At 44.0% G+C, this 24,469-nt stretch overlaps 1 protein-coding gene across 3 annotated transcripts in view; it reads left to right on the top strand.

Moving 5' to 3' along the window:
- bnc2 (basonuclin 2) overlaps window positions 1-24,469 on the top strand; it is a 189,788-nt gene that overhangs the window by 79,262 nt on the left and 86,057 nt on the right. For 2 of the 3 annotated variants that reach the window (XM_050043853.1, XM_050043856.1), the window contains exons 1-2: window positions 9,580-9,937; window positions 10,902-11,261. In XM_050043853.1, the coding sequence (XP_049899810.1) occupies window positions 9,935-9,937; window positions 10,902-11,261 (363 nt within the window). In that variant the 5' untranslated portion in view covers window positions 9,580-9,934. Of the gene's footprint in view, window positions 1-9,579; window positions 9,938-10,901; window positions 11,262-24,469 lie in introns of those variants that run through there. The other variant, XM_050043854.1, reaches the window with a different exon arrangement.

Below are 24,469 nucleotides of genomic sequence, written 5' to 3'. Positions count from 1 at the left end.
TGTCTTGTAGGAATTACCATAACAGCAAATGTGTTTTTTGAGGAAACATAATGCCAGACGGTTAACATCTTCTATCAACCCTAACGAGGAAATATTGTTACTGACAAAAATTCTCATACTGAGTTTGTCAGTAAAATGTCCATTGACAATGTATTTCATTAGTTTTCCATCAAAATATCTGGTTAATACAATGTCTGCTTGTAGTGACCATCAAAGTAATAGCTTTTTTATAGTTATGTTTAGGCAGCGCCAGCATTTGAGTGGGGTTAGGGAAAGATCATGTCTTGGTTCAAAACAGAAAAAGTATGCAAGCTGCTTAACATTTAACCGAAACCACATTTTTCCTAACCTTAACCAGTGTTTTTGTTGTCTAAACCAAACTACAGCCGGGACGCAAATTCAGACTTCCTCTAGAGTCAAAGTCCCATTCTCTGTACACCTGCCCATGACACTGACCACTTCCTGGTGCAGCCATTGACTGTATAAAGGAAGTGGATATAGCCACTGTGAGGTCACCCATTTTGAAGCGTCAATTTTGACATTCTAGCTGCCTAAATTTTGAACGTCTTTTTGGAGCTAGGTGTGACCATATTTTGACGAGAGGGTAGAGCTATAGAGGAGCGAGAGGTTAATCTGGTTGAGAACCCAGACACCACCCTGATAGTGACTTGTAAATTACAAGGTAGCCACGCCCTAAAGGACCAGTTCTCAAAATATGATCGGTGTACCACTGCTGGAACATGAGCTCCCTCTTGTGGTGCGTGGAGGAATCGCCAAAAAGATTTTCAAAAAGGGGCGACCTCCAGTATACCAAAGAGTCTGCGCCCCCTATAGGCTGAGTCATCTTTGGCGGCCTGGGTTCGATTCTAACCTGCAGCCCTTTGATAGTTAGCTTACTACTAAATTAAAGAAATTATTTTAAATATATATATATATATATATATATATATATATATATATATATATAATGCTATCAAAATACTACAAATTTTTGAATGAAAATACTAAAAATATGAGATCCATGACTTGTAATTTAAAACAAGTTTTGTGTTTCCTGCAGTATTTTGGTTTTGATGTCAGCCTGCTGTGTAGCCACATTCATGATTGGAGCTCGCACTTACGTCCATGATTATTTAAGAGCTACACTGTGACGGCAAGATGCTAAGCAGAGGTAAAATGAATGGTTTAAAAACACAATCATGGCTCTAAATACTATTAGGACTAGTAGTAAGAGAAGTGCTAATTTAGAAGAGAATATTTCCTATAAAATATTAAATAGTATAGGTTTACACTACTGTATTTTAACATCAGTCATAGCTGTGATACTTGTAGAGCTCAATGTTTTCTGAGGCTGTACATAGTGTAAAAAGTTTGAGACTATGACATACCCTACTTTATGGTCTATTTTACTATAAATAGGACCATAATTTACAAAATGAACGTCATGCTTGATTGACAAAGGCTTGAAACTAGCAATTGAGACCACAAACTCATAAAGAAAATGAGTCCACTGTGGTAATAAATCAAGTGAGAAGTGGGGTAATTTATTGACTTCTATTAAATCGGACTTGTTTTTGCAACCAGTAGAGCAGCCCCCTGCTGGCCATTAGAAAGAATACAGGTTTTAGGCACTTCGCATTGGCTTCACTTTTCAGACCTGGAAATAACCCCTTAGGTGCAGCACATGAATGCAGTGCTTCATTCACTAAATGCTTCATAAAACAGGCAGCGATTACGTTAGCCACCAAAATGTAACGAGTAAAACCAGTTCCGTAATATGTAATTTGTAGGTGAGAGGTTTGGCCATCAGAAGCTCCCATAGGTACAGTAAAACTAGGCTACATAAACACTTTTAGGGATGACTACATCTAAAAGGCACATTATGGACTTGAGGAAACTTGTTGGCCTTGAAACATTTAAGGCTACAGACAACCCACAATGCAACACTCTCTTTGGGAGCCAGTGAAAATGGCATTCTTGCTACTCATGTTGGGAATACGTAATTGTCAAGTCCTAAAATATATTACGACCCCTATGTTTTCAAATGTAATTTCCAGAAGAAATTTGGTCTGCTTTTTGGGCCACTGCTGTAATTTAATCATATCCTTTCTGGCGCTGTATTTCCTGTCAGTATTTTGTCCCGCCACAACAAACAGCAATCCACCAGCAAACAGTTATGAAGGTCACCCTAACAACCACTGACATTACGCTCTGTTTTATCTGGGCCTCGGCGAGAGGAGAAAGTGTTTCAGTGAGTGTCAAAGGGAGCAGAAAGCTAAAAGAGGTAAAGACGTATTAGTGAGGTCAGAAGGGAAAAGAATCTGAGGGCCGTGAGAGAAGAGGAGTAAAAACAGAATAATGAGAGACGGAGAGATGGGAAGTTAGCAAAGAGAGGAGAAGGACTTTGTCAAACTCTCAGAGCTGGGTTCGGTGGAGATTGGGTTGGTGGTGGTGGTGGTGCGGGGGGGCTGTACAATGGGGGCGCTGGCAGGGTTGCCACAGCAGCGTTCCGGATGGGCAGGCGGTCTCCTCTCAGGGGGTGAGGGGGGACGTGGGGCTGTCAGGGAGCCTGGCAGGTAGAGACACAACGCCCTGTGACTGGGGGGGAGCACGGGTCAGTGAGAGAGGACAGGAGCGAGGGGATGGAGGCAGTGGAGGGGTGAGGTGGAGGCCTGTCTGATGAGGTGAGAAGAGAGAGAGTAGAAGGGGAGGAAGACATGAGGGAAGTAAATGAGGGTGGAGGAGGAGAAGGAGCTAGAGATGATTAGAAGAGAATTATCCAAGTGTGAGTGTGGATGACTGTGGAGTTAGAGGAGGAAATAAGACGAAGAAAAAGCAGAGGGTTGGGCTCGGGGTGCCTCGATATACACGTCTGTGAAATGCCCTGAAACCAGCCATGTCAATAGGTAAGACATGGAACCCAACCTCTTCTTCTTCAACCTCTTCTTCTCCTTCTTCTTCTTATTCCCACACAGTAACCCCTTCATCTCTAAGCTTATTGTATCCCTTTCCCTGAAGCATCTTTACTGTGGTTTCACACAGTAAGATTGTGCGACATAGTGCATAGAATGAAGAGCGCATAATCCTAGAAAGCAGCTAACCAGGATGCTACAGACTACAGCAGAGTGTAAACAATCCCAGTATTCATCTCTGCCATGCTTGAGATCTTCTCCTCAAGTCCTGGTGGGATCTGGGGAGTCAAGTCGACCAATTAAAAGATGCACAAACTAACTTTTTCAGCGTTCCTCCACACACTGTGAAATTGTCTGCTTTCCATTGATGCCAGAACCCCATTGTGGAGGTCAGCGTATTTGGGGTTGAAGTTAAATTTAGTCAAACTCTAGCTGCAAAATCTGGCAGGGAAATCAGGGTAGTGTGCCATGGCGGAGAGGTTCTCAAAGTTCTCATGAGTCAGGGTCAGTTTGTGGAGTCCCAGGCTGTTCTCGTATGTGAAAAGAAATGCACCACAATTTATATAGAACACTCACAATCATGAGCCAGTAATTCGTGTATAACCCATGTCAATGGGCAGGCTGCGACATGACCAATGCACTAAAGGGAGTAAGGAAGGAAAGTTTGCATAAGGAGGCAGGTTGAGGTGATGAATGGGCCAAATGAATGCAAGACCTGTGTGTGAAACCAAGTGAACTTCGAGTAAAGCTTACCTACGTAACTTTGCATTAAGTGCGTAACTTTATCTTAGGTATGTACCATAACCACGTCACTTGTGGGGTGCTAATTTGTTTGATATCATATGAGCATTTGTAGGTACATTTTCGTAAGGTATCATATGAGCCGTGGTATAAGGATACATTGGGAGTCCATGTTGGATGGAGGGCGATATGCAAAAAGCAAATGCACTCCAAAATGTCTTTGGTTACATCTTTGTTTGATTCATAGTGTAAACGCTGCCGGTAAATTAATCTAAGGACTGATTTCTTTTCATGGGGACTCACAAGAGGCTGCAATTTTTTTATGTTTTTTTTTTGGCAGGCTTTAAACTTAGAATTAATTGTAATTTTTCCAAGTAAAAAATGCCAAATATTCATTGTTTCCAGCTTCTAAAATATGAATATGGACTTGTCTTCTTCTTGTATAATGAAATTAAATTGAATGTCATTGGGTTTTGAACTGTTAGTTGGACAACACCTTGGGCTCGGGGGTTCTTATGATAGGTCTTTCACCATTTCATAAACCAAACCATTGATGCAATAAGTTAAAAAATCATCAGTTGCAGCCCTAGTGGTGAAATGATGCACTTAATATATGATACAGTACAGTTCATTTTAGGGTGACAGCCCGTTGTGTTATTGTAATAATCCACTAAAATTGGTGTGTGTGTGTGTGTGTGTGTATGTGTGTAGTGGGGTGAAAGTGGAGTGCAGCAAAGGTAAAGTAAGGCAGGTCGACAGGTTGCTGTAGGATTTGCTGTAATTTGCTGAGAAGAACAACAGTCTGGTCAGCTCGGTGCCTGCAGGGTCAGAGGTGCATATGTGTACTGGATATGTGTGTGTTTGTTTGGCGCCACATGTGTACCAGTGTGTGTGTTGTTGGCGCTGATAAAATTGTAGTTTTGTCTCCTGACCTCACAAGTGGAGTCTTCCCTTCCTGGAAAAACAAAACTAGCACGTGGAGCACTTTATACATAACATGTGTCATTAGGTCATGAATTGCCAAATAGGCATTAGCAGATTGTGCTCTCAGCCATTAACCTTTTGCTATCCCACGTCACCACAAATACAGTTCAAATCGTAAATGACTCGTAAGACTCAAAGAGGATGCTCTGCTCGTATTTTTTTTTAACAAAGGTGCACTTATTAGTGAAAGCCAGATTGCAGTGATCAGTGACACAGACAATCATGTGGCTCTCTATCATTTCTCTCAGACCTTTCGGTGCCCTCGACTGTGTCTCTCTACGTCTTCCTCCCTGTCTCTCTCCCTCCCGTTATCACAAACGGAGGGCTGTTCCTGTCTGTGTCATATGATGTCTTGTGGCCCTTTAGTGATAGCAGAACAGTGACAGTTCTATCTCAGTGCCATCTGATCGACACGCCATTCCTTGTCACATGCACACACACTGCCTGTTTGAATGTGTGTGAGCATCCTTGCATGACCGTAAATCAGGTCACCCACAGTACAAGCCCTCAGCAATGTGCTTATATGTCTAGTATACTGTACAAAGGCTGCACTCAGTGTCCACTTCCCACCAGTGTTAAACCATGATTAGTATTGTTTTAGTCGGCTTATTATAAAATAATTTGACCTCGAATGGACAAAAAACTCCGGGAAAAAAAGTTTGGATTACAGAACAGCTGACCGGATGAACTCTACTTTCACGTAGCAACCCGAAGTGAACCAGTGTTCTCTTGCTGCGTTCGTGAAGCATCCTCCTCAGCAAAGAGACACTCATCGACCTCTTTCTGCTGCCCTTAATCATTTGTTTCTGCGGCACATAATCACCATCACTGCACAAATTATGTTGTTCCTCTTTCCTCTCTCTCTCTGCCCTCTGCCTCTGTCCTTCCATTTGCCCTTGTTTTAGTGTGTAAAAGGCCAATTTCAGTTCGGTTTTGCTCAGCTGTGATTTCATTCCATGAAAAATTATCCCCTTGTAAAAAGAAGAAAACAAAACACAGCCAAATAACACAGAAGACAGGCATCTTAATTATGACTTCTTGATGACGTCTGCATCTGTTTCGTGCTCGCTGTTGTTTGCTTTAACGGGTTTTCTCACTTTACATAGAAAATGAAAAGCAAGGTACTTTGCCTCTCGAGACTTAAAAGCTTCGAAAGGGGAATTGGTTCTCTTGAGACCGGTCAACAACTCAGTGCTGTCACCCCCAATTTCTGGGCTATTTGACCCATTAGATGTCAATGTTTGGGAAACAAACAGGCAGTGCTGAGAGGCTTGATGGCTCACTGATGGAGGGTGCCTCCTGAGGTTAAAAAAAAGTGCAACGAGAGTTTGAGAATGTTTTTAGTCTCACTTTTATGTCTTTGTACTTCTTTTACTCTCTTATACCTTGTGTACTATACAGGCTTTAGTTTATTATTATTTTACTTTACATTTTAAGACTATTATTCTTTTATTTGTTTGTGTATTTACCTTGAAGCCTGTTACATCGAATTCTAAACCAAGCTTGCTGTCTTGTCTAAAAACAGTTTAAATATACATAAAAATCTGAAATATGTACAGCAAAAGCCAAAGAGAAGAAAAAATTAATTGGACAAGTATGATAATTAATTAATTGAAAAATGACAGTATTATGTATAGTGGCCTAAATCCTCCGTTATCAGATTTTATAGCAACTCAAGACGATGCATTGCCAAGAAAAGAATTAAAACAGGGAATGTAGGATGAAAAGTAATAACTTTTGCATAATTACTAAACCTATTGCTAGATGAAAACGTTCTACTCACATAAAGGCTAGATTGGCAGATTGGTGGTCGTTTTAGAAGCTCTTAAGAGATCTTTTAAAATAACAAACATAAAAAATATTAAACTTAGTTTTTAAAAAACACAAACAAGGTGTAATAATCCAACTCTCAAGTATTCAGTCATTGCAGAATTATTTTTTCAACATACTGTCGGCATTATCACAAAGATATCAAAGTCTGGGACGTATCAAGCATCAAAGACTGGACACCTGAGAGCTGGATCATGCTGCGGACATCTTGACACTTCTTTATTGTTACTAAAAATAATTGTTGATCTTTTCCTCTTTTTTTGTCTTGTGAATATTTGAACAAATGTGTTGTATGTTTATGAAAGAATCAAATCTCAAATATAACTGAAAGGGCCTATGAAATGTCTGTTCTCTACAAAGGCATCCTCCATTAGCATTTCAGGGATGGGAGGTAACTTATACAATTGTGACTCTGGAAATGTAGGCTTTGCTCTGTAACTCCTCAGTCTTGACAATCCCCTTCTGACTGCCCAGATTGTAGATTGTACCTCAGACTGAGTGTGTGTGAGTCGCTGGGGAATAAGGATGCTATGGCAGAGCTTTAACCTCATGCACACACTCGTATTGATCCATACAAGCCTCAGTGACTGTTGCTACAGAGCGGGCTGCACTCTGTCATACAGGGCTCCCCCTGTCACTGGTCAGTGGCAGCTCAGGAGGACTACAACACATCCCACACCGGTATCCAACCCACACCCATCAGCCTCTGGGGCCAACACACTGCCACCAACCCTGCCCTCTCCTCCCCGCCTCACCCATCCACCCACCCACCCTCACTCCCCCACCCACCCCCTTTTTCTTTCCCTCTTTCTCTACCTCACTTTTCCTCTAATGAGTTGCAACACTGATAACGAGCCTGATGATCTTCCATTGATTCGGCTATCACTTGCTTGTCTGGTAATTGATCCGTAGCTGAGCCTCTAGTTAATTATATGGGCTTCGACACGGACCCCTGCTCCGGGGGGAATTCTCAAGTCCTGCACAATAATAGTTTTAATAAAGGAGCCTGCGAATCTCCTGCATCCTTTTTTTTCCACCCTCTTCCCGCTTCCCAGCATTTTTCATCTTTGTATTTCCTTCTTCCTCCCTGTTTCCCTCTCAAATTTCCCCCATCTCTGTATTTTTACTTCTGTGTCTTTTTCTCGTTTCCTCTGTCATCACGGCCATTACCATCAGCAGAGGCACGGGAGGGGGGGGAAGCAGAGGGGGGAGAGAAAAAAGAGGGAGAGTGAGCAATATTGGCAGAGTCCACTCCTCCCTCACACAAATAACAGCCATTAACCAGCCAGGTCAGAAGCTGAACCACCAGCTTGACTTGAAACACTGAGTGCCACTCGGAGAAAAAAAACCCCACAGACAAGCCAGAGAGGGAGAGAGGAGGAGAAGCGTGAGCCGGGAAGCAAAAGGGAACATCGGCCGCTAAATTGTCACTTAATATAATTAGCCCAAGCCTTGTGCATTACCTTTTCAATAAGTTGTTAAGAGCAGAGCGTGCTGTGCATGGACAGGAGGTGACACGTTACGTCTTTTACGACAAGGCTGGTTGTGGCTCCTGACAAGGCGCAGGCCACTATGCAAAAAGATAAATGAAGAAAAGAATAGAAAGGGAAGGGGGGTGCAGTAAAAGAAAGACCTAGAAGTGGAGAAAAAATATCACAGAAGACAAAAGCTAAGGAGTGAGATGTAGGCAGGGAGAAAGGAGTGAAGATGTAAATTGAGCTTGAGACAAAAGACACATTTTTTCAAAGTGGTACAGTGAGACACACACTGTATACTTTTCTCTCCGCCAGCAGAAATCCCTTGTACATAACAGTAACGACCGGTGTGATAATCTCAGCAAAGGTTAACAGTATACTGCCATTAGTGCACCGTACAAAATGCTTTTAACAGACGACCAAGCACCTGTCTGCAGCAATTTACCACCAAATTTGGAGTGACTTTATATATCAGAAGCCATTTAATGTAGCCGGGGAGAGAAAGTTCTCTCTCTGTCCCCCTCTCTCTTTTGTTCCTCCTGGGTGGTGGAAAGATCACAGTGACATCTCCCTCTTGCTGCGGACTGAGGCACCTGGTCTGTCATTTCTCTAATGACGGTGGGGTGAAAAGACTTGGGTGGAGGAGAGGAGATGGGAGATTTAAAGGGAAGAGAAGTAAAGGAGGAGGAGGAAGTGGTGGTGGGGGGGATGTCTTCATTGTTTGAGACGTGTCCTATGCTGTGTCAAAGGAAGAATAGATCTCCTTCCCCTCTTTTTTTTTGGTTTTATCCTCCTGTGTGTCTTTTTCTCTGTGTCTGCCTCCCTTTACTCCTCCATCCCTCATTTTATTCCCTTACCTTTGCTGCTGTGGGGACCAATTTGGCTAAAATGGAACCTCTTCCTCATTTTTTTCTTAATTAAAATCTGAGAGCCTCCGCGGGGGGGTTTCCTCTCTATGTGTGTGTGTACGTGTGTGTGTTCGTATGCATGCTGGTGGCAGATTGCCTGCGTTCCATTAGTCTTTCATTAGAGTGGGAGAAAATCAAACAAAGGCAGTAGATTTTTTACAGATATAACAAGTCTATTGATATTTTTTTGTTTATTTTTGCTTGTTTAATTGCTGCCTTACAAATAGAGTCATTTTCAGCTGAGATTTAAGAAGCTTTCTGTTCAATACAATACTGCATTTTTTAATTTTTCAAACAAAGAAACACTTGGTAACAATCATGATGCTTTTCTTCAAGATGTTTTTTGTTCAAGGTAAGCAGCTCTTTTGCTAAGCACCGTGTGTGTGTGTGTGTGTGTGTGTGTGTGTGTGTGTGTGTGTGTGTGTGTGTGCGCGTGGTGGGATGGTCCCTAAGGGGAACTAAGTTGCTCCGAGACGTGCCGGCCACTCGCAGCGCAAATGGTAATAAGGCAGGGGGACAAACGCTCCCCCCACCTTCTCCTGCTCTGCGATGGCGCTTGCCCCCACCTTCCTCCCCCTTAGTAAGAGGAGGGGTGTGTGTGTGTGTGTGTGTGTGTGTGTGTGTGTGTGTATGGGTGTGTGAGGAAGCGTGCAGCGCGATGTCATTGAGCATCTCAGAGTGGAGCGGCACAGTTGACTCAGTTGAGCCTGCACCGGCCCGACACACACACATACACTCATACACGCTCGCTTGCTCTCACATGCTCTCACTCTCTCGCACACACACATACACACACACACACAGGCTCAGGCGCTCAGTTCAGTTCCTCAGCGGCTGCAGCGGAGTACAGAGGAGTCAGAGAGAGAGAGAGGGAGAGAGAGAGAGAAGCAGGGAGAGAGGAAAAGAGAGAGGACAGGCGGCTCGGGGCGGACGTCGAGAGAGGGACACAATCTCAGAGAGGGAGAGAGAAAGGGAAAGCTAGAGAGAGAGAGAGAGAGAGAGGAGCGGGAGGCAGGGAGAGCTGGATAGCTGGTGGCTCACTCCCACACCTCATCTTCACTTTGCTGGGACAGGCACAGAATTGATGGTAAGAGACATTCGTGCATTTTATTGGCTCAGCTGTTTGCTGTGAAAGATGCTTTTCATGGGACTTTTTTTTTTGTATTTACGTTTTTTTTTTTACTTTTGTGAGCAGATTTTGTGTGAAACTGTTGATTTATGTTTTAAATTTAATTGTAAGTTGGCTATTTTTGGTTAACAGTGTAGCAGATATTTTTAATTTCTTAAGAATATACTTATAATATTAGAGAAAATATGGATTACACTGTTTGTTTTCATCCTTATGTGCATGCAGTGTTGCACATGACAGATTCCAGGTTGCTCAACTTTTTCTTTCCTCCTCTTCTGAAATTTCTAATATCAGAGCACTGTGTGTGTGAGTGTGTGCATGCATGCAGGTAAATGTGTCTCATTGTGTTTGTGTGCAAGTGTGTGTTTGTGTCCACGCACAAAATGACTGACAGATGGATTAAAGCAAAAACTGAGGCCACGGGCAACATCATGCACCCCTCCTCGCTAATTCCCATACCCCCCCTCTTTTTTTTTTCTTTAACTCCATTCTTGCTCACCTTCTCATCAGCCCCCCCCCCCCTCCTCCTCCTCACCTCCATCCTTCTCCTCATCCCTTCTCACCTCCAGTGCTCCGCTCATCTTGCCCTGTCCAAGACGAGGCCCCCGAGGAAATTCACCGCGAGCCCTCTTTTCTCTCTCTCTTCTTGAGAATTAACTCCACACACACACACACACACACTCCTCCGCCACCAGAGCTGCCAAGAAACCTCACACACACATCTACTCCCTCAACTCCCCTCTTGCTGTTATCCTCCTCGAGAAACAGGACCAGCGCGAGACGGAGGAGAAAAAAAAGAGAGAAGGCAACACGACCCCAAAAGAACCCACCTTCACTGACTTTTTTTTCTCTTCTCTCCTCCTTCACACTCCCACATCCCTCCTGCCCTCCCTCTCTGTCTCTCCCTCTCTCTCTGTCTAAGTCCAAGGAGGCAGAGTTGGATGTGAGAGGCAGTGAGTGCGACACAGTCCCACAAGAGCCCAGCACAGACCCAGAGCCGCCCAGGCCACCTCCAGCTAAGGCTAACGGACCCACCGGCACAGCTGGCGTTTGCACGAGCATCCCCTCCAGTAGCCACAGTAGCAGCAGCAGCAGCAACACCAGCAGCAGCAGCAGAAGTGGTCTGGGTGGCATTAGCATCGTTAGCAGCAGCGCTGAGGGAGCAGGCGAAAGCTCCATGCAGTTCAGCACCAGACCGCCTAGTGCTGAGCAGCCGGGCTTCATGGGGACATGGCAGCAGCAGAGCACTGACAGCAACCTCCTCTACAGAATGTCCCAGCAGGTACGTCAGCTCAGCCTCACACCTCCTCATCCTCTCCATCTCTGCCTCTTCTCTCCTCCACTCTCTCCACATTTTTCACTCAAGGACCAAACTTTAATATTTTGTCTCTTTGCATGTTCAGATGTTTGCTGTTGTGATACTTACCTCTTAGTCTGTGTGTGTGAAAGAGTGTTTGTATGTGTGTCAGTAGGTGTGTGTAATCCAGGGGGTAGGAGGGGAGGTTGTGGGCAATGTTTTGTTTGTTTCAAATTCAGAATCCTGACATGCATTTTTGCAACTTTTTCCACACACACCAGTATATCAAATTTGATGCTGTGTGAACGTCTTCATGTTGTTGTACACACACCATGCCTGAAAGTGTTTTCATTCATGCAGCCTCTGTGTGTGTGTTCCTTTTCATTTTACTGATTCAGTGCATGAGTCATTTTCTGCTCTAAAATATAGGCTAACTAAAAAAAAATAACATATTTTGTGTATTTATAAAAACACATTTGAATGCAAAATTTGCACAATATCAGATAACTCGTTTATTTCACCATGTGATGGATTATGCCTTGTCCGGATTCGTTACATACATGCTTAAGTCTCCTTAATTGGTCTAAGAGCGGTGTGGAGTTTAAAAGCAAGCAATAGCAGTGTTTTGGTAACCTCAGTGCCGATAAAGACTTGGGAAGGGGCTCCCCTCTGGGACCGGCTAATTGACTTCATGTGGCCGAGGCAGGAAGCCCCTCGCGCGGCTACAGAGCAGCAGAGGAGCCGTGAATGAACACAGGCTCGCCTGGAAAAGTAATGATGATAACGGATAGCCTGCACCGGCTGAGGAAAGTCCACATTTCCTTCCGACATTACTCGCCTGTTATCGTGGATGTTACACTGAATTTCTCTCTTAGTTTAGTAGCTTCTTCTTTTTTTTAATTCCTCTTCAAGTTAGAGTTATTTTTAAGGGACGGGGGATTTTGTGGTTCCGTGGGATAAATGTTAGGTAAGGAAAGGGAAGAGGAGTTTTTGTGTGTATGTGTGCATTCGTGTGTGTGTGAGTGTGCGTCCGTTCGCGCGCACGTGAGTGTGAGGGGGAGACAGTAAAGATAGAGGATGGTTGTTAGGTTGCACTTAATCATAGCGGGACCTGCAGGCTCTCCGTACCATGCACATGCTGTTACGCACAGCGGCTCTTGCGCAACAGCCGCGGCTCTGTGTTGTAAATGATGAGAAACTTACTCTGTCACCTTGACGGTATTTATAGTTTTTTATTAAATCCCAGAGGTCTAATCGTGAAGGTGAAACTGATGTGTTGAGACTAAAACATCCACATGAAACTTTTGGAATGCCAAAGCATATTGTTTTGTTTCCTAGTGAAATAAACCCATCTTTCTGCATTTTACGCAGCCTCATCTCCACCAAAGATTACATTTTTGACAGAAAAAAATGTACCTCTGTACTTTTTATGTGCATCATGCAGCATCATATTTCCCACTTAAATTTTCCTACAGACCATGCAAAGTATTGATACGTTTATTGGAAGAGCCGTACAGAGAGGAGAGCGCCCCTCTTCTCTCCTCCTCTCCCGGTATGGAGCAGGTGGATGGGCCCCTGCGCTCAGCATCTGCTGGGACCCCACGTTTGCATCCCCAATCCTTTTTACAAATGCGCACCGTTGTTTCAATATAATCAGCTGTGGGACTCGCTGTTATTTATCCTTCCTCGCACCACTTAGAAGACATCTTCCCATGTTTAGTAGGCATGACATAAATTCTCCGAAGGAAGCCTGTTCCTTGACAGACTCGCCTTCTTGGAATCTAACCGATAATGACTTTGTGTTTGCCGAGGCTCGCGCACCCTGGGGTGTTGGAGGAGAGAAATGCGTTATGGGCTCGTGTTTCAAAATCTCCCCTCTCTCCCTTAAAGATCAACTAGGTGACACGAGGGATGCGGTATTTTCACTGTTGTTAGGCCAAATTATATTTCCATCTGATCGATGGAGACGCGGAGCAGCTCTGCGCAGTGCGTTCAGGACAGACGCGGCTGTGGTGAGGAGCAGGACATCACCAAGCCCCAAACATTTGGCAGTACTTTGGGCATTCCTTGTAAAACACACACACAAGGCAAGGCTTCTAGAAAGAGAGAAAAAACGCAGTGTAACATTAATTCAGACATTTTTCCTGCAACGTTTGAAACGAGATAAATAAGCTCATGGTTTCCAGCAGGTGTCTGATCACCTCGGTGCGTAAACATTGGTGACCGATCAAAGAAAAGAAAGCAACAATTTTAATGTTCAAATTATGAATCAGGGGATCTGATTGTTTTTTTCTATTCGTGGTGTTTTCTGACACAACCAAGCCATAAAAAGCAGCACCTGTTTACCTCTCAGCGAGGAGAAAATTACTCAAACAAAATAGATGCCAATGTGAAAACGAATGTCCCCTCAGAATTTATTGATTTCCTTTTTGATTGATTCCTGCATTCAAGACATTTTCATGTATTTTATATTTCGGGTTTAATTGTGAATTATTCCAGAATTAGTCAATCAGTTTATTTCCATATTAACTGATTTGTTTTTAAGGCAATGAAACACTTCCCCCCTGAATATTTGGCTGGAGGTGATGCTGTCACAAATTTGAGAAACAGATGAAAAAAATGGGAATTAAATATTTTTTTTCTTATATTTTATTGTTTGGAGTGTTAAGATTACATATTGATAACTCATCTACATGCAATCGTTTTCCATTATTTCGTTTTTCTCCAAACTAACGAAATTAACAACAGTGGCGATTAAAGCACGACTGCGAGCAGATAATTCACACCTTTCACAAGAGGCCTTAATAGGCGTTTAATCTTTGAGGAAACTTTTTTTTTCTATAAGCCACACAGCAGGAGATTCACAGCCTTCACAATCCACGCGTGTCAACAGGAAACAACACGAACAGCATGCAATTTAAATGAAATCAATGAAATGGATTCGATAAATACTGCCTATTTTCTCAGCCTCTTAATGTTCAGAAATCGGTGCACATTTTACACACCGCGAGAGGGAACTTTCATAATTGTTTTTATGGAGCACAAAAAAAAAAAAAAAATACAAACATTAATTAGGAGTTGAATTATTTCCCAGGCATTACGGAGTGATAATATTTGGAGCCTTAATTGACCCGCTGCTGTACATGCGTGACTATGAATATCGACCCTTGCAAGTTAAAAACCCCGGAGTTAAGCGATACTACGAGCCTAATTGGTTCATCAGGGATAATTTCTGCACAATACAGCAGCCGTAGGCCGCGTCGTTTTTTATTTATTTATTATTTCCCCCTCCGCTTCAAGACGGAGGAACGTGGGAACAAGTAAAGGATTAGAAAAGCTCGTAAAAAATGTGCCCAAACCTCCACCTGAGGATCTGGTGCTGCCACCCAGGCTTTCAGCAGAGCCCGGAGAGGGAGAGAAAGAGAGAGGAAGAAAGGAAATCAGTGTATGTCTTTAATCTAAAACTATCTCTAAAATAGAATCTTCCTTTTCTTTTTGCAAGGGTGCTGTAACGCGGCTTCCTTTGAAGTGCGACAGGTCGACTATGGGCCGAGACCTGGAAGAGGTACAGTGGCATTACAGCTTGCTTCTGTCTGCTCTCAGTGCTGCCTGCTGCATCTCACACGGAGACTCTTTTATCCACATGCCAATACAAGGCTTTATAATCTGCAAATATGCATGAGAAATAAATGCAGAATTTTAGATAATCTTAATAATAATATAAAAAAGAATAATAAACATTTTCTTATAAATTTCACTTTTTGCATTTCCTAAATTTCACATGTAACCTTCTAAATTTTTCTTTTCCTCACATCATGCATTTGCAAATTTAAGATCCTGAAAAACTTTATTAAAATCAAACCCAAAAGCTGCACAGGATTGTAATAAAATCAATATTTGTATATTTTTTATCGGTAATGTTAATTTTTTCCCACCTTATTTAAAAGAAAAACTGTGCGGTGATTGGCTCAAAATGTCTGTGTTTATTTAAGCATCAAATTGTTGGCATTTATCATATAAATCCCACCCTAAATTCTGGCTTCAGTTCTTCCATTTCCATCTTTCTTTAATATGTTTTCATGATTTTATGTCTTGTGCCATATTTAAACTTTTTGTTAGATCAATTCGCAATTTGATTTTCCCTGATTCCATATATTTGGTTAATGCAGTGCAGCCCATAGAGTCATGTGTGTGTGTGTGTGTGTGTGTGTGTGTGTGTGTGTGTTAAACCTCTGAATGCTGTTAGCTCAGGACATGATGACAGACGTATTAGTGGAATAACATGCTCTGCTTTGTTTTGTCTGACTGAAGAAATGAGGTTGATATTATCCTCTCCAGTGCAGATCACAGAACGCGCTAATCTGCCTATTAACACACTGATACACTTACAGTGGTGAGTGTGCGTGTGTGTGTGTGTGTGTGTGCACACGTTGTTTTACACAGTGGGGTACAGGCGTGTTGCATGTTGCATGTGTGGTGCATATGCACTGCTTCTTGCCATTGTGTGGGACTGGGAGGCAGTGATTTGATGCATATGTGTAGAATTATCCACAGTCAGTGAATGTGTGTGTGTGTGTGTGTGTGTGTGTGTGTGTGTGTGTGTCGTTACACTCAACTGTTATTATTTCCATGTCTGTCTTTGATGGGTCGTTGCACACAGAGCATATGGATGCCTATACGTACATGTATCTGGTGTCAAGTGTGCATGTGTGTGTATGTGCTCTGACACTGAAGTTTATGTATGTGTGCGTTAAGGCGTTTGTGTCTGTGCTTTTGCCATTTATTTTTCTGAGTGGGTGGCTAAATACTCATATGCCAGTTGTGTGTGTGTGTTTGTGTGCGTGAGAGAGAGAGAGGGAGAGAGAGAGTGAGTGTATGCAGTTTTGTGGGTGTGTGTCCTCTCCCTCTCTGAGTGTGTGTGTGCGTGTGTGTGTGTTTCTGTGTGTTGGCTCTGGCTCCATGTGTGTGTGGGTGCGAGGTGAAGTGTCTCTTGGCTGGCCTTGGCTGGAGAGCTGGAGGAGAGCAGAGGTGAAAGAGGAGATTTGCAGAAAAGACACGCACCACTTCCCCCATTACTACTTTTTCTTTTTCTTCTTCTTCTTCTTCTTCTACTACGTCTCTGTCTCTCACTGCCTCTTCTTCTTCTTCCTCTCTCACTCGCTTTTCCTTCCTCTTCTCATTCCCCACACCTCACCCCCCTCCCCCCTTTTTTCCTTTCTCTTCTTCTCGACTATCTAAAACTCTACCTCCACCAGCGGTCCTCCACATGCTAAATCACATTGTTTTATTCTGCAGCTACTGTCTTTATAGAAAGAGCTCTTGAGATTGAAGCTGTGTAACAAAGTGCCACTATGGGCGTTATGGTTACCATTTGAAATAAGACACACGGACATGTGTGAGAATGTTTCTTCAGTGAGAGGAAGTGACTTTGTGTGCCTCTCAATCAGCCTGATTGGTGAGGATTCATATCCCACCGATAGCACCTGTCCATCACTGTAAAGTTGTAGTTGGCTCTCGCAGTGTTTAATACAATTATTGCAATGCTACCGGCCTTTTTAGAGGGTCCACACCATGACATAAGCAGTGCTGAGAAAGGCCACTGTGGCGTCAGTCAGCGGGCACCTCTCTCTGTCTTTGTGCATATGCAACACTGATGATGTGAGTGTTTCCTGAAGGCAGCATTATTTCTGCAAGAGAGAGCTCAGAAATGGGAGAGTAAGATTGAGTGGGAAGGTGGCTGAAGCTACTTGTATATTTACTGTATGTGTGTGTGTGTGTGTGTGTGTGTGTGTGTGTGTGTACTATTAAGAACCCATCTTTGACGGAGTAGGAGGATGTACAAGGTCCCATTCATGCTGTGGTCCCCACTATATTTACCCAGGCACCAACCAGGGAGATATGACGTCCGCAACATTTTTACTTTTAACTTGTCTCAACTGGCTTTCTTAAATATGTTTTTTTGCTTGCATCACAAAGCATTCTTTTTTATTGAAATCTGAAGACCCATATATAGAATTTGTTTCCTTGATATGCCTTTTAAAAATATTTTTCAGTTGCCCCTAAAGTCGACGTCTACAGTATGTTTACGTGGACAAAAATCAATATCCATGATTTTAAATCCATCATTTTTTTGGTTTGGTTTTGTGTCAGACTGTTGAGGAAAATCCGTCAATACGACTCCTTATGCAGACATCTCCGTTCTCCTCTCTTTGCCTCACCATCTCTCACTATAACAGCCTTTCTATAAAATCCATTTTTTTTCTCCTTTATCTTTTTAGTACATGCATGATACCACCACCAAAAAAAAAAAAAAGCCCCGCACATGGCCATGATCATGTGTGTCCCGGGTCAGACAGTAACCTCTGTAGCTGTGCAGTAATGCCCTGCAGGACTAGCGTTATGGGTAAGCACCGACCCTGACTCTGTGTGCAAGACCCGGGGCAACCAGCGATCAATAAGCATCATGTGAGCATCACTCACGGGTTCCATGTCAGCTGTTTCCTGTTTTTTCCTGAGGAGACGGCCGCCTCACCGCCGTGGTGAATGCCCGAATAATGGGGAGGATACAGAACGTAGAGAGACACTATCATGGCAGTCAGAAGGCTTTCTTTATCGTACTGGCAGGGCAGTGTGCTGTGTGTTTTGTGTGCGTGTGAGTGTTGAGGAACGATAGAAATGCAAAGCCATCTGCTCTGCTCTTATCAGAGGGCTGAGTGGTGAAATCTAGTATAGCTGAGTCTTTCCCAGGGACTTCTTTAAGTCCTGTGTGGGCATGTGTATGTAAAAGGAAAGAAATACAATATTTATTTCCTTTTGTTGGTCTTTATTTACTGTTAATATGTGCGTTATTTTCGAGAGAATAATCAGTGACGTAGTGGTAATCTGAGCAGAAATCTTAACATGGAACTTTAAGGAGATATGTGTGGCGTTTTAGGCTGTTGTGTCAGTTTGATGCGTTTAAATGAATATAGTGTTCAGTGTGGTAGTTGAATGTGGGGTTAAGTAAACTCAGCCATGTGTGTGACACGTGATTAGACCCCAACACAATTAACAAATAGAAGAAATACAGGTGAAATTGTATGGAAAATATGTGAATGTTCTCCTCTTTTTTTTCTTTTTTTTTTGCAAATTTTTGTGCAGATTCATTAGATATATTTAAGTTGATCAAAATTTTCATCACTGCTTCCCCTATTTCTCAGCTGATGGCTTTTTAAGCATCTGAACACCACTCTTTCACTCTGTTTTCCCTCCTTTCATTTTCTACATTTCTGTCAAAAGAGGTGCTGTTGGTTATTTTTCTTTGGGTAGTTTCCTGCGGTGGGGAGAAGTCGCCGGTGTGAAGAGGAAGTGTGTGTTTGAAGGGTCAGTCGCTCAGGATGTCACCACCCCGCCACTGGCTAATGAGGGGGGACATAAGCACAGGGCCAGGGCAGCAACACAAACACACACACACACACACACACACATGCACACTGACACGGCAGGAATGCAGCAGCTGTCACCAAGGTCCAGGCAGTTATTAAAGGGTTGAAGTATAATTGTGTCCTCTATGCGTGTGTGTGTGTGAGTGTGTGAGTGTGAAGTGGCAGTACCAGGGGTCACGGGGGTGTTGAGAGCTGGGAGGGGCCCACATTGGCTTTGGTGACCCAGAGATCGCCACCGGCAGAGAGGATCATCACACGTAATTGACTTAAGTGAAAAGAGACAGAGAGAGTCAGACTACTTCGCTGCAGTATTTTAAGACGCGACCATATGGCGGAGACATTGTTGTGAGAGGCTGTTCTTTCCCGTCCTGTGTCCAGAGGAAGGTGACATTAGGTGTGACCTGTGCTAAGTGACAGGAACTTGGGCATACTTTCACCACGGCTTCTCCCTTTTCCTGTTATTCCTCAACTCCTGTTATTTTGTTTTCCTTGGAGCCGCGCCAGCGCAACGGGCAAATCGACAGTCTACTATTTTTACATCCGTCTTAAGGACCCCTGTCTGCTCGCTCTGCCTGCCAATTTGCCCCATCAGCAGTGGCAGCGAAGAAGAGCTCTCAAGGCACAGAGCCTTTCATTTTTCTGTTGGCGGTGTGGCTAATGCTGTCACTGTTATTTGAAAAAGCACTCAGGGTGAATTGCTATTATTATTGTTAAAACCATCATCATCATCAGGCTTATTTATGGTTATGGATAATTATGGTAATTTTGTTCAGGGCTCACAGTTGACTCCATCCCTTTCCCCGGCTAATCCGACATGTGCTGTTGAGTGTGTGTGTGTGTGTGTGTGTGCGCGTGTGTGTGTGTGTGTTCGTACTGTACCCGATGTGCTGGCAAATTACCAAAGTTGTTGTGCAAAGAAAATGGTTTTCCAACAGGTAACAGTGATTTCATGTCTGCTCTTCACATGTGAGGTGAGGAGAACTTGTGTGCACGCAGGCAAGAATAAATATGTTACATCTCTTAATACATATGTTGAACTCTGTGGCTTGTGTGTGTGTGTGTGTGTGTGTGTGTGTGTGCGTGTGAGGGCAAGGGGGTAAAGGAGAAGGAGAGAGAGGCTTTTCCCCCACTATTTTCTGTTTCATTTCTTTCTCTAAGTCTCTCTCGCTCCCATGTTTTACTCTCCGACTATCTCGTCGCTCTGTTCTGTTCTGTCTCCAGCTCACCGTGGAGATTTGATTGCTAGAGGCCCAGGGAGGATTTTAGGGAGGTTCTGGAGAAGGGAGGCTAGTGGTACAGGCTGTGGTAGGCTTGTAGCCAACACACACACACACACACACACACACACACACACACACACACACACACACACACACACANTGGAGTCCAAACTCATTAGCTACTTTTTGTTGCAAGCAAAGTGTTAAAGCAACATGTGTAAGCATTTGTTTGTGCTCTCTGCTGACTTTGTAAAGATGTTTGCGCTGTTGGATTAATAACATTTAATGGCCACTGTTAAATGCAGCTGCCTTGGCATCCCACAGCTCGTGTTTTTCTGGCAAACTGAGACTCTGGGTGGCTTTTTGTTTTTGAGGATGTGTTGTGTGTGTGTGTGTGTGTGTGTGTGTGTGTGTGTGTGTGAGTGTAATGAAATACCACAGTGTGTGTGTGGGCTGGATGGAAGAGGCATTGTGTGTGTGTCACTGAGCATACCTGTTCACACAGCTGAATTGAACCTCTCTGCATGTGAGCCGATCACATATTGAGCGGCACTGCGCTTCACTTTCTAACAATCCATAATGTCAATTACGTCACAAATGATCTAATTAGCCTACTGTGATACACATCAATTGGTCTGACCCTGTATCCGCAGCAACCAGCCAGGGGTGGGAGGCCACCATGCGTGACCTCTGGCACCGCACATTGTTGGCCGTCCACCTCTGACATTCATTGTGCGATTGAAGTGACGGCTTTGGTCTTTTAGGACGGGACAAAGTGGGAATTCTTGTAAAGAAAAAAAGCCCTGTTTTTCAGTGTGCGTTAAAAGGTGTATTTTGTGTTGTCGACCTGCACCTGTGTGCAGTCACACGCGCACACACACATGTATAAACTTGCTTTCTCTATGTTGATGTTTTCCCTGTAAATGGCCTGAGCTGCCTCTTCCATTGTCGGGAAACGCACTCAGCGATAAGTGCTTTGTTGGAGCACCGTTCGCTGCGTGATGTGTGTGACTCTGACTGGCATTTAATATTTCATGGCGTTTAATCTGTTTGATATGTTTCCTCCAAATACAACAAAGCAAAAAAAAAAAAATCTGGGGCTTTTGTTTCCTTTATCCAGGCCATTACTTCACAGCTTGTTGATCAGTTTAGATTTGTAAAGGGTGGCAACAAGGGATTCAAATTTACTGCCATTTTCCTGCACGATCATAAAGCTGATAAATTTAGCATCTTGATAGGCTAAATCGGGGCCTCATGAGGGCAAAGGTGATCCTTTGAGCCCAATCAATGGGCGACCAGATATAGCTCAATAACATAAATAATAAAAAACACCATAAACAAACGGCCGTGTGATTTATAGCAGTAAAAAGGTGAAATGAGAGCACTTAAGGAGCAGTCAAGTTTACAGGATGTAGCAGCAAAGAAAGATAGCGCATTATGACAAAGAAGAGGAAAAGGAGCCGACAGCTTGTGCATCAGTCAGAAGGTGAGGAGGAGGCTCTCTATGAGATCAATTGGTAATAGGCTGAAGTCACAGAGGCGATTAGAGGCGTCGACTTGCCTGTGTTGTAAATGCTGTCAGATCTGTTAAAGGAAGCCTAATACCTCTCAGGTTGAAAGCTATAATAACATCAACTGTAACTGGATCCGCGGGGAAGTGCAAGTGAGTCTGCGTGTGCGAGTGGAAAAGGAACGTGAGGAAGACGAAAGTGTTTCATTGTGTGTGCGTGTGTAATGTCTAGGTGTGTTTGTGTGTGTGTATGCGTGGTATAAAGCAGCAGCAGCACGCACAAAGGCAAGAGCCGCGGGGTTGCTCCTGGCATTTTTTCGGCCACCAGATGCCTGTCACTGCTTTAAGGGGGAAAAAAGAGCAGGGGATGAGGAGGGAAGAAGGACAAAGAGGAGGGAGGGAGAGAGAGGGGAGAGGTGGGATGAGGAGGGGGGGGGGGGGGGCACCGCTGTTCAAATCATGTCACGTAGCGCTAATTCATCCAGCCTCATTAGAGAGAGGGAAGGGACCAGAGGGCCTCTCTCAGGACAGGGCCCGGGCTCAAACACACACACACACACAGCCACACGCAGATATATGCATACACTCATTGTCTCAGTTTTTCTCTGGCACATACTTACACACAGATGCAATTTTTTTCCTTTCCCTCACACACACACACACACACACACACACGTAGACGTACATACACAGATGACACTGGCACATGGCGCAGTGCGGGGGCAGTTTGGGGAATAGAAAATTGCCTTCTCAGGAAGGCCCCGGCCAATTAAGGACCTGACCGTATTGAATGTCAAGTGTTAATTTAGGCTCCCCCTCCTTCCCTCCCTCCAACCCCCCCACCCCACCCTCACCCTTCAATTTCCCAGCAGTGGTGGTGGTGGTGGTGGTGGTGGTGGTGGGGGGGGGGTGCGTGCGTGCGTGCGTGTGTCCCAGAGATGAGCAAATACATGTCAAGCCAAAGTTGATTGCCTGCGCCGTATTATGTGTCGCAGGCAAGTGGCAAATGTGCTCCCTCCTTTTAGCCTCTCGCGTACCCCCTGAGGGACGCCGCGGTGGTAGGAGGAGGAGAGAGGGAGGATTAACTGTACCGCAGTGATAAGAATGGGGGGTTTTACACTGGGGAAGAAGGGGGAGAGCGAAGGGGACAGACAGGGAGAGAAGTAGAAAAAGGGCACAGGGTTTGTTTGATCTCACAGGACTGGGCGGTGACTTTGATAGTCTTTTAATTGCCTTCATTTTCGCAGAGGTGCTGTCCCTGGCAGACACTCTCAGAGTAAATAGTTTTAAATAGAGAATGAGTAAATTTCCTTTACAGTTTGGAGAGCCATTTATTTGAAAAAAAAAAGGTCTATTAACTTTATGAGAAACTTTAAATGATGTCAATGCGACGGCTGTGTATTACACTCACAGTTGTGGCATGATCCAGGGGCAGACAAGGTTGTTTGTGAGTTGGACTGATGGTAAATGCCCACCTCCTTACCTCCATGATCTAATAGACATCCACTTAGTCTTAATGGGCAGATTCCCTTTCTCCTCTCGTGATGACTGTTGCACTCTTTAAAGGTGGAATTGCCTGCTTGTCTTTCCTATCAACCCCCACCTCACCCCTCCGTCAGCCTCTGTATCTCATGCTCACTACCTCTCTCCCAGGATAGAGGGGAGTATTTCTAGCAAAATAAATATTAATGCATCGCTCGCATTCATACCAAAGCCAATTCTCCTGCTTTAGCCAGCCCTCTGGCTACATCTGTTAGTCAAAGGCCCTTTGTTTTACATTTGTGTCAGCGCGTTTTACGTCAACGCGTTCGCCCGTGTGTTTCTGTGTGTGTCCGGTGATAGCGGTGATGTTGTGAAATTGAATAGAGAGGGTGAGTATTGATCATTTCCCCCTGTGTGTTATTAGTGCCTGCTGCTACTGACAAAGAGAGCATGAGCCACCCGCACAAACACAAACTGACACACACATTCACACACTTACACACACACGCGCAGAGCCGTGTTTACTCAAGAAATACAGTATGTTGTTTGCATGTTTTGACAACCGTAATACACTGCGTCAACAGGAGAAAAAGTATACTTTCCTGCTACATAATATTTTATGGAAATATCAACATTATTGCCCAGGAGTGGTGGTGGAAACCTGTAAAATTACAGCTCCTGCAGTGTTATGACAGACTGGGTTACGTGTCACTGACTTATATGTGTCAAGGGTCTGTTCAAATGGAGCAAAACATTTTTTTTTTGTCCTCTTGACTCGCTCACATTTACGTGCTTTATTATTACAATCTGTTTTGTCAATCTGCTGTGAGCGATGACACGATTTGAGTTCACAAAAGGTCACGGCGAAGTGTAATTCAATCTCTGATCACTGATATCTAAACAGCCATTCCTACAGCCTCCAGGGCCGGGGGAGAGAGAGGGTGTCAAAGCCCAGTGTAAGTGCTCCGTCTCTGGGTAGATAGTGATGTCTGCAGGGCCTCTGGAGCTCCAGTGGTCAGCCACGACTGAGAGGTCTGTCAAGCTCTAATTGATCACCCTGACCTGGGGAGCTGAGGATAAAGGGAGAGGGGTGTGGATGGATGCAATAGATAAGACTAAGGGGAGAAGAAAGAAGGGGGAAAAAAGAAGAAATTGTGCGACCGGTGGCTTAATCTCTCTGGACTGGCCATTTTTCCCCTCTGGATGATAGATATAGTAGGCCTAGCGTGTGACACAGATGGATAATGCAAGCGTCTGGGGTGATAGAGTTATAAATTAACACATTACTGGACCTTAATGTGGACTACTGTGGAGGACCTCACACCAACATCATCAACCCTCCAGGCGCACACACATATACACACACACACACAACACACACACACACACACACACACACACACACACACACACACACACACACACACAAACACGCCTACAGTCTCACTGATGCGTCTAGCTGAGCTCAGGGTGCGGATTGTACTCCTCAAGTGGCATTGATTTGTTAAAGTGCTGAATTAGCAGGAGAAGTCCAGCTGCTGGCGCTTCTCTACTTTC

The sequence above is a fragment of the Epinephelus moara genome, chromosome 5 (genome assembly GCF_006386435.1).
Source record: "Epinephelus moara isolate mb chromosome 5, YSFRI_EMoa_1.0, whole genome shotgun sequence".
In the NCBI taxonomy this organism is placed as follows: domain Eukaryota; kingdom Metazoa; phylum Chordata; class Actinopteri; order Perciformes; family Serranidae; genus Epinephelus; species Epinephelus moara.
The sequence above is the reverse complement of the archived record's forward strand: the minus strand, read 5'-3'. Positions and strand labels throughout refer to the sequence as shown.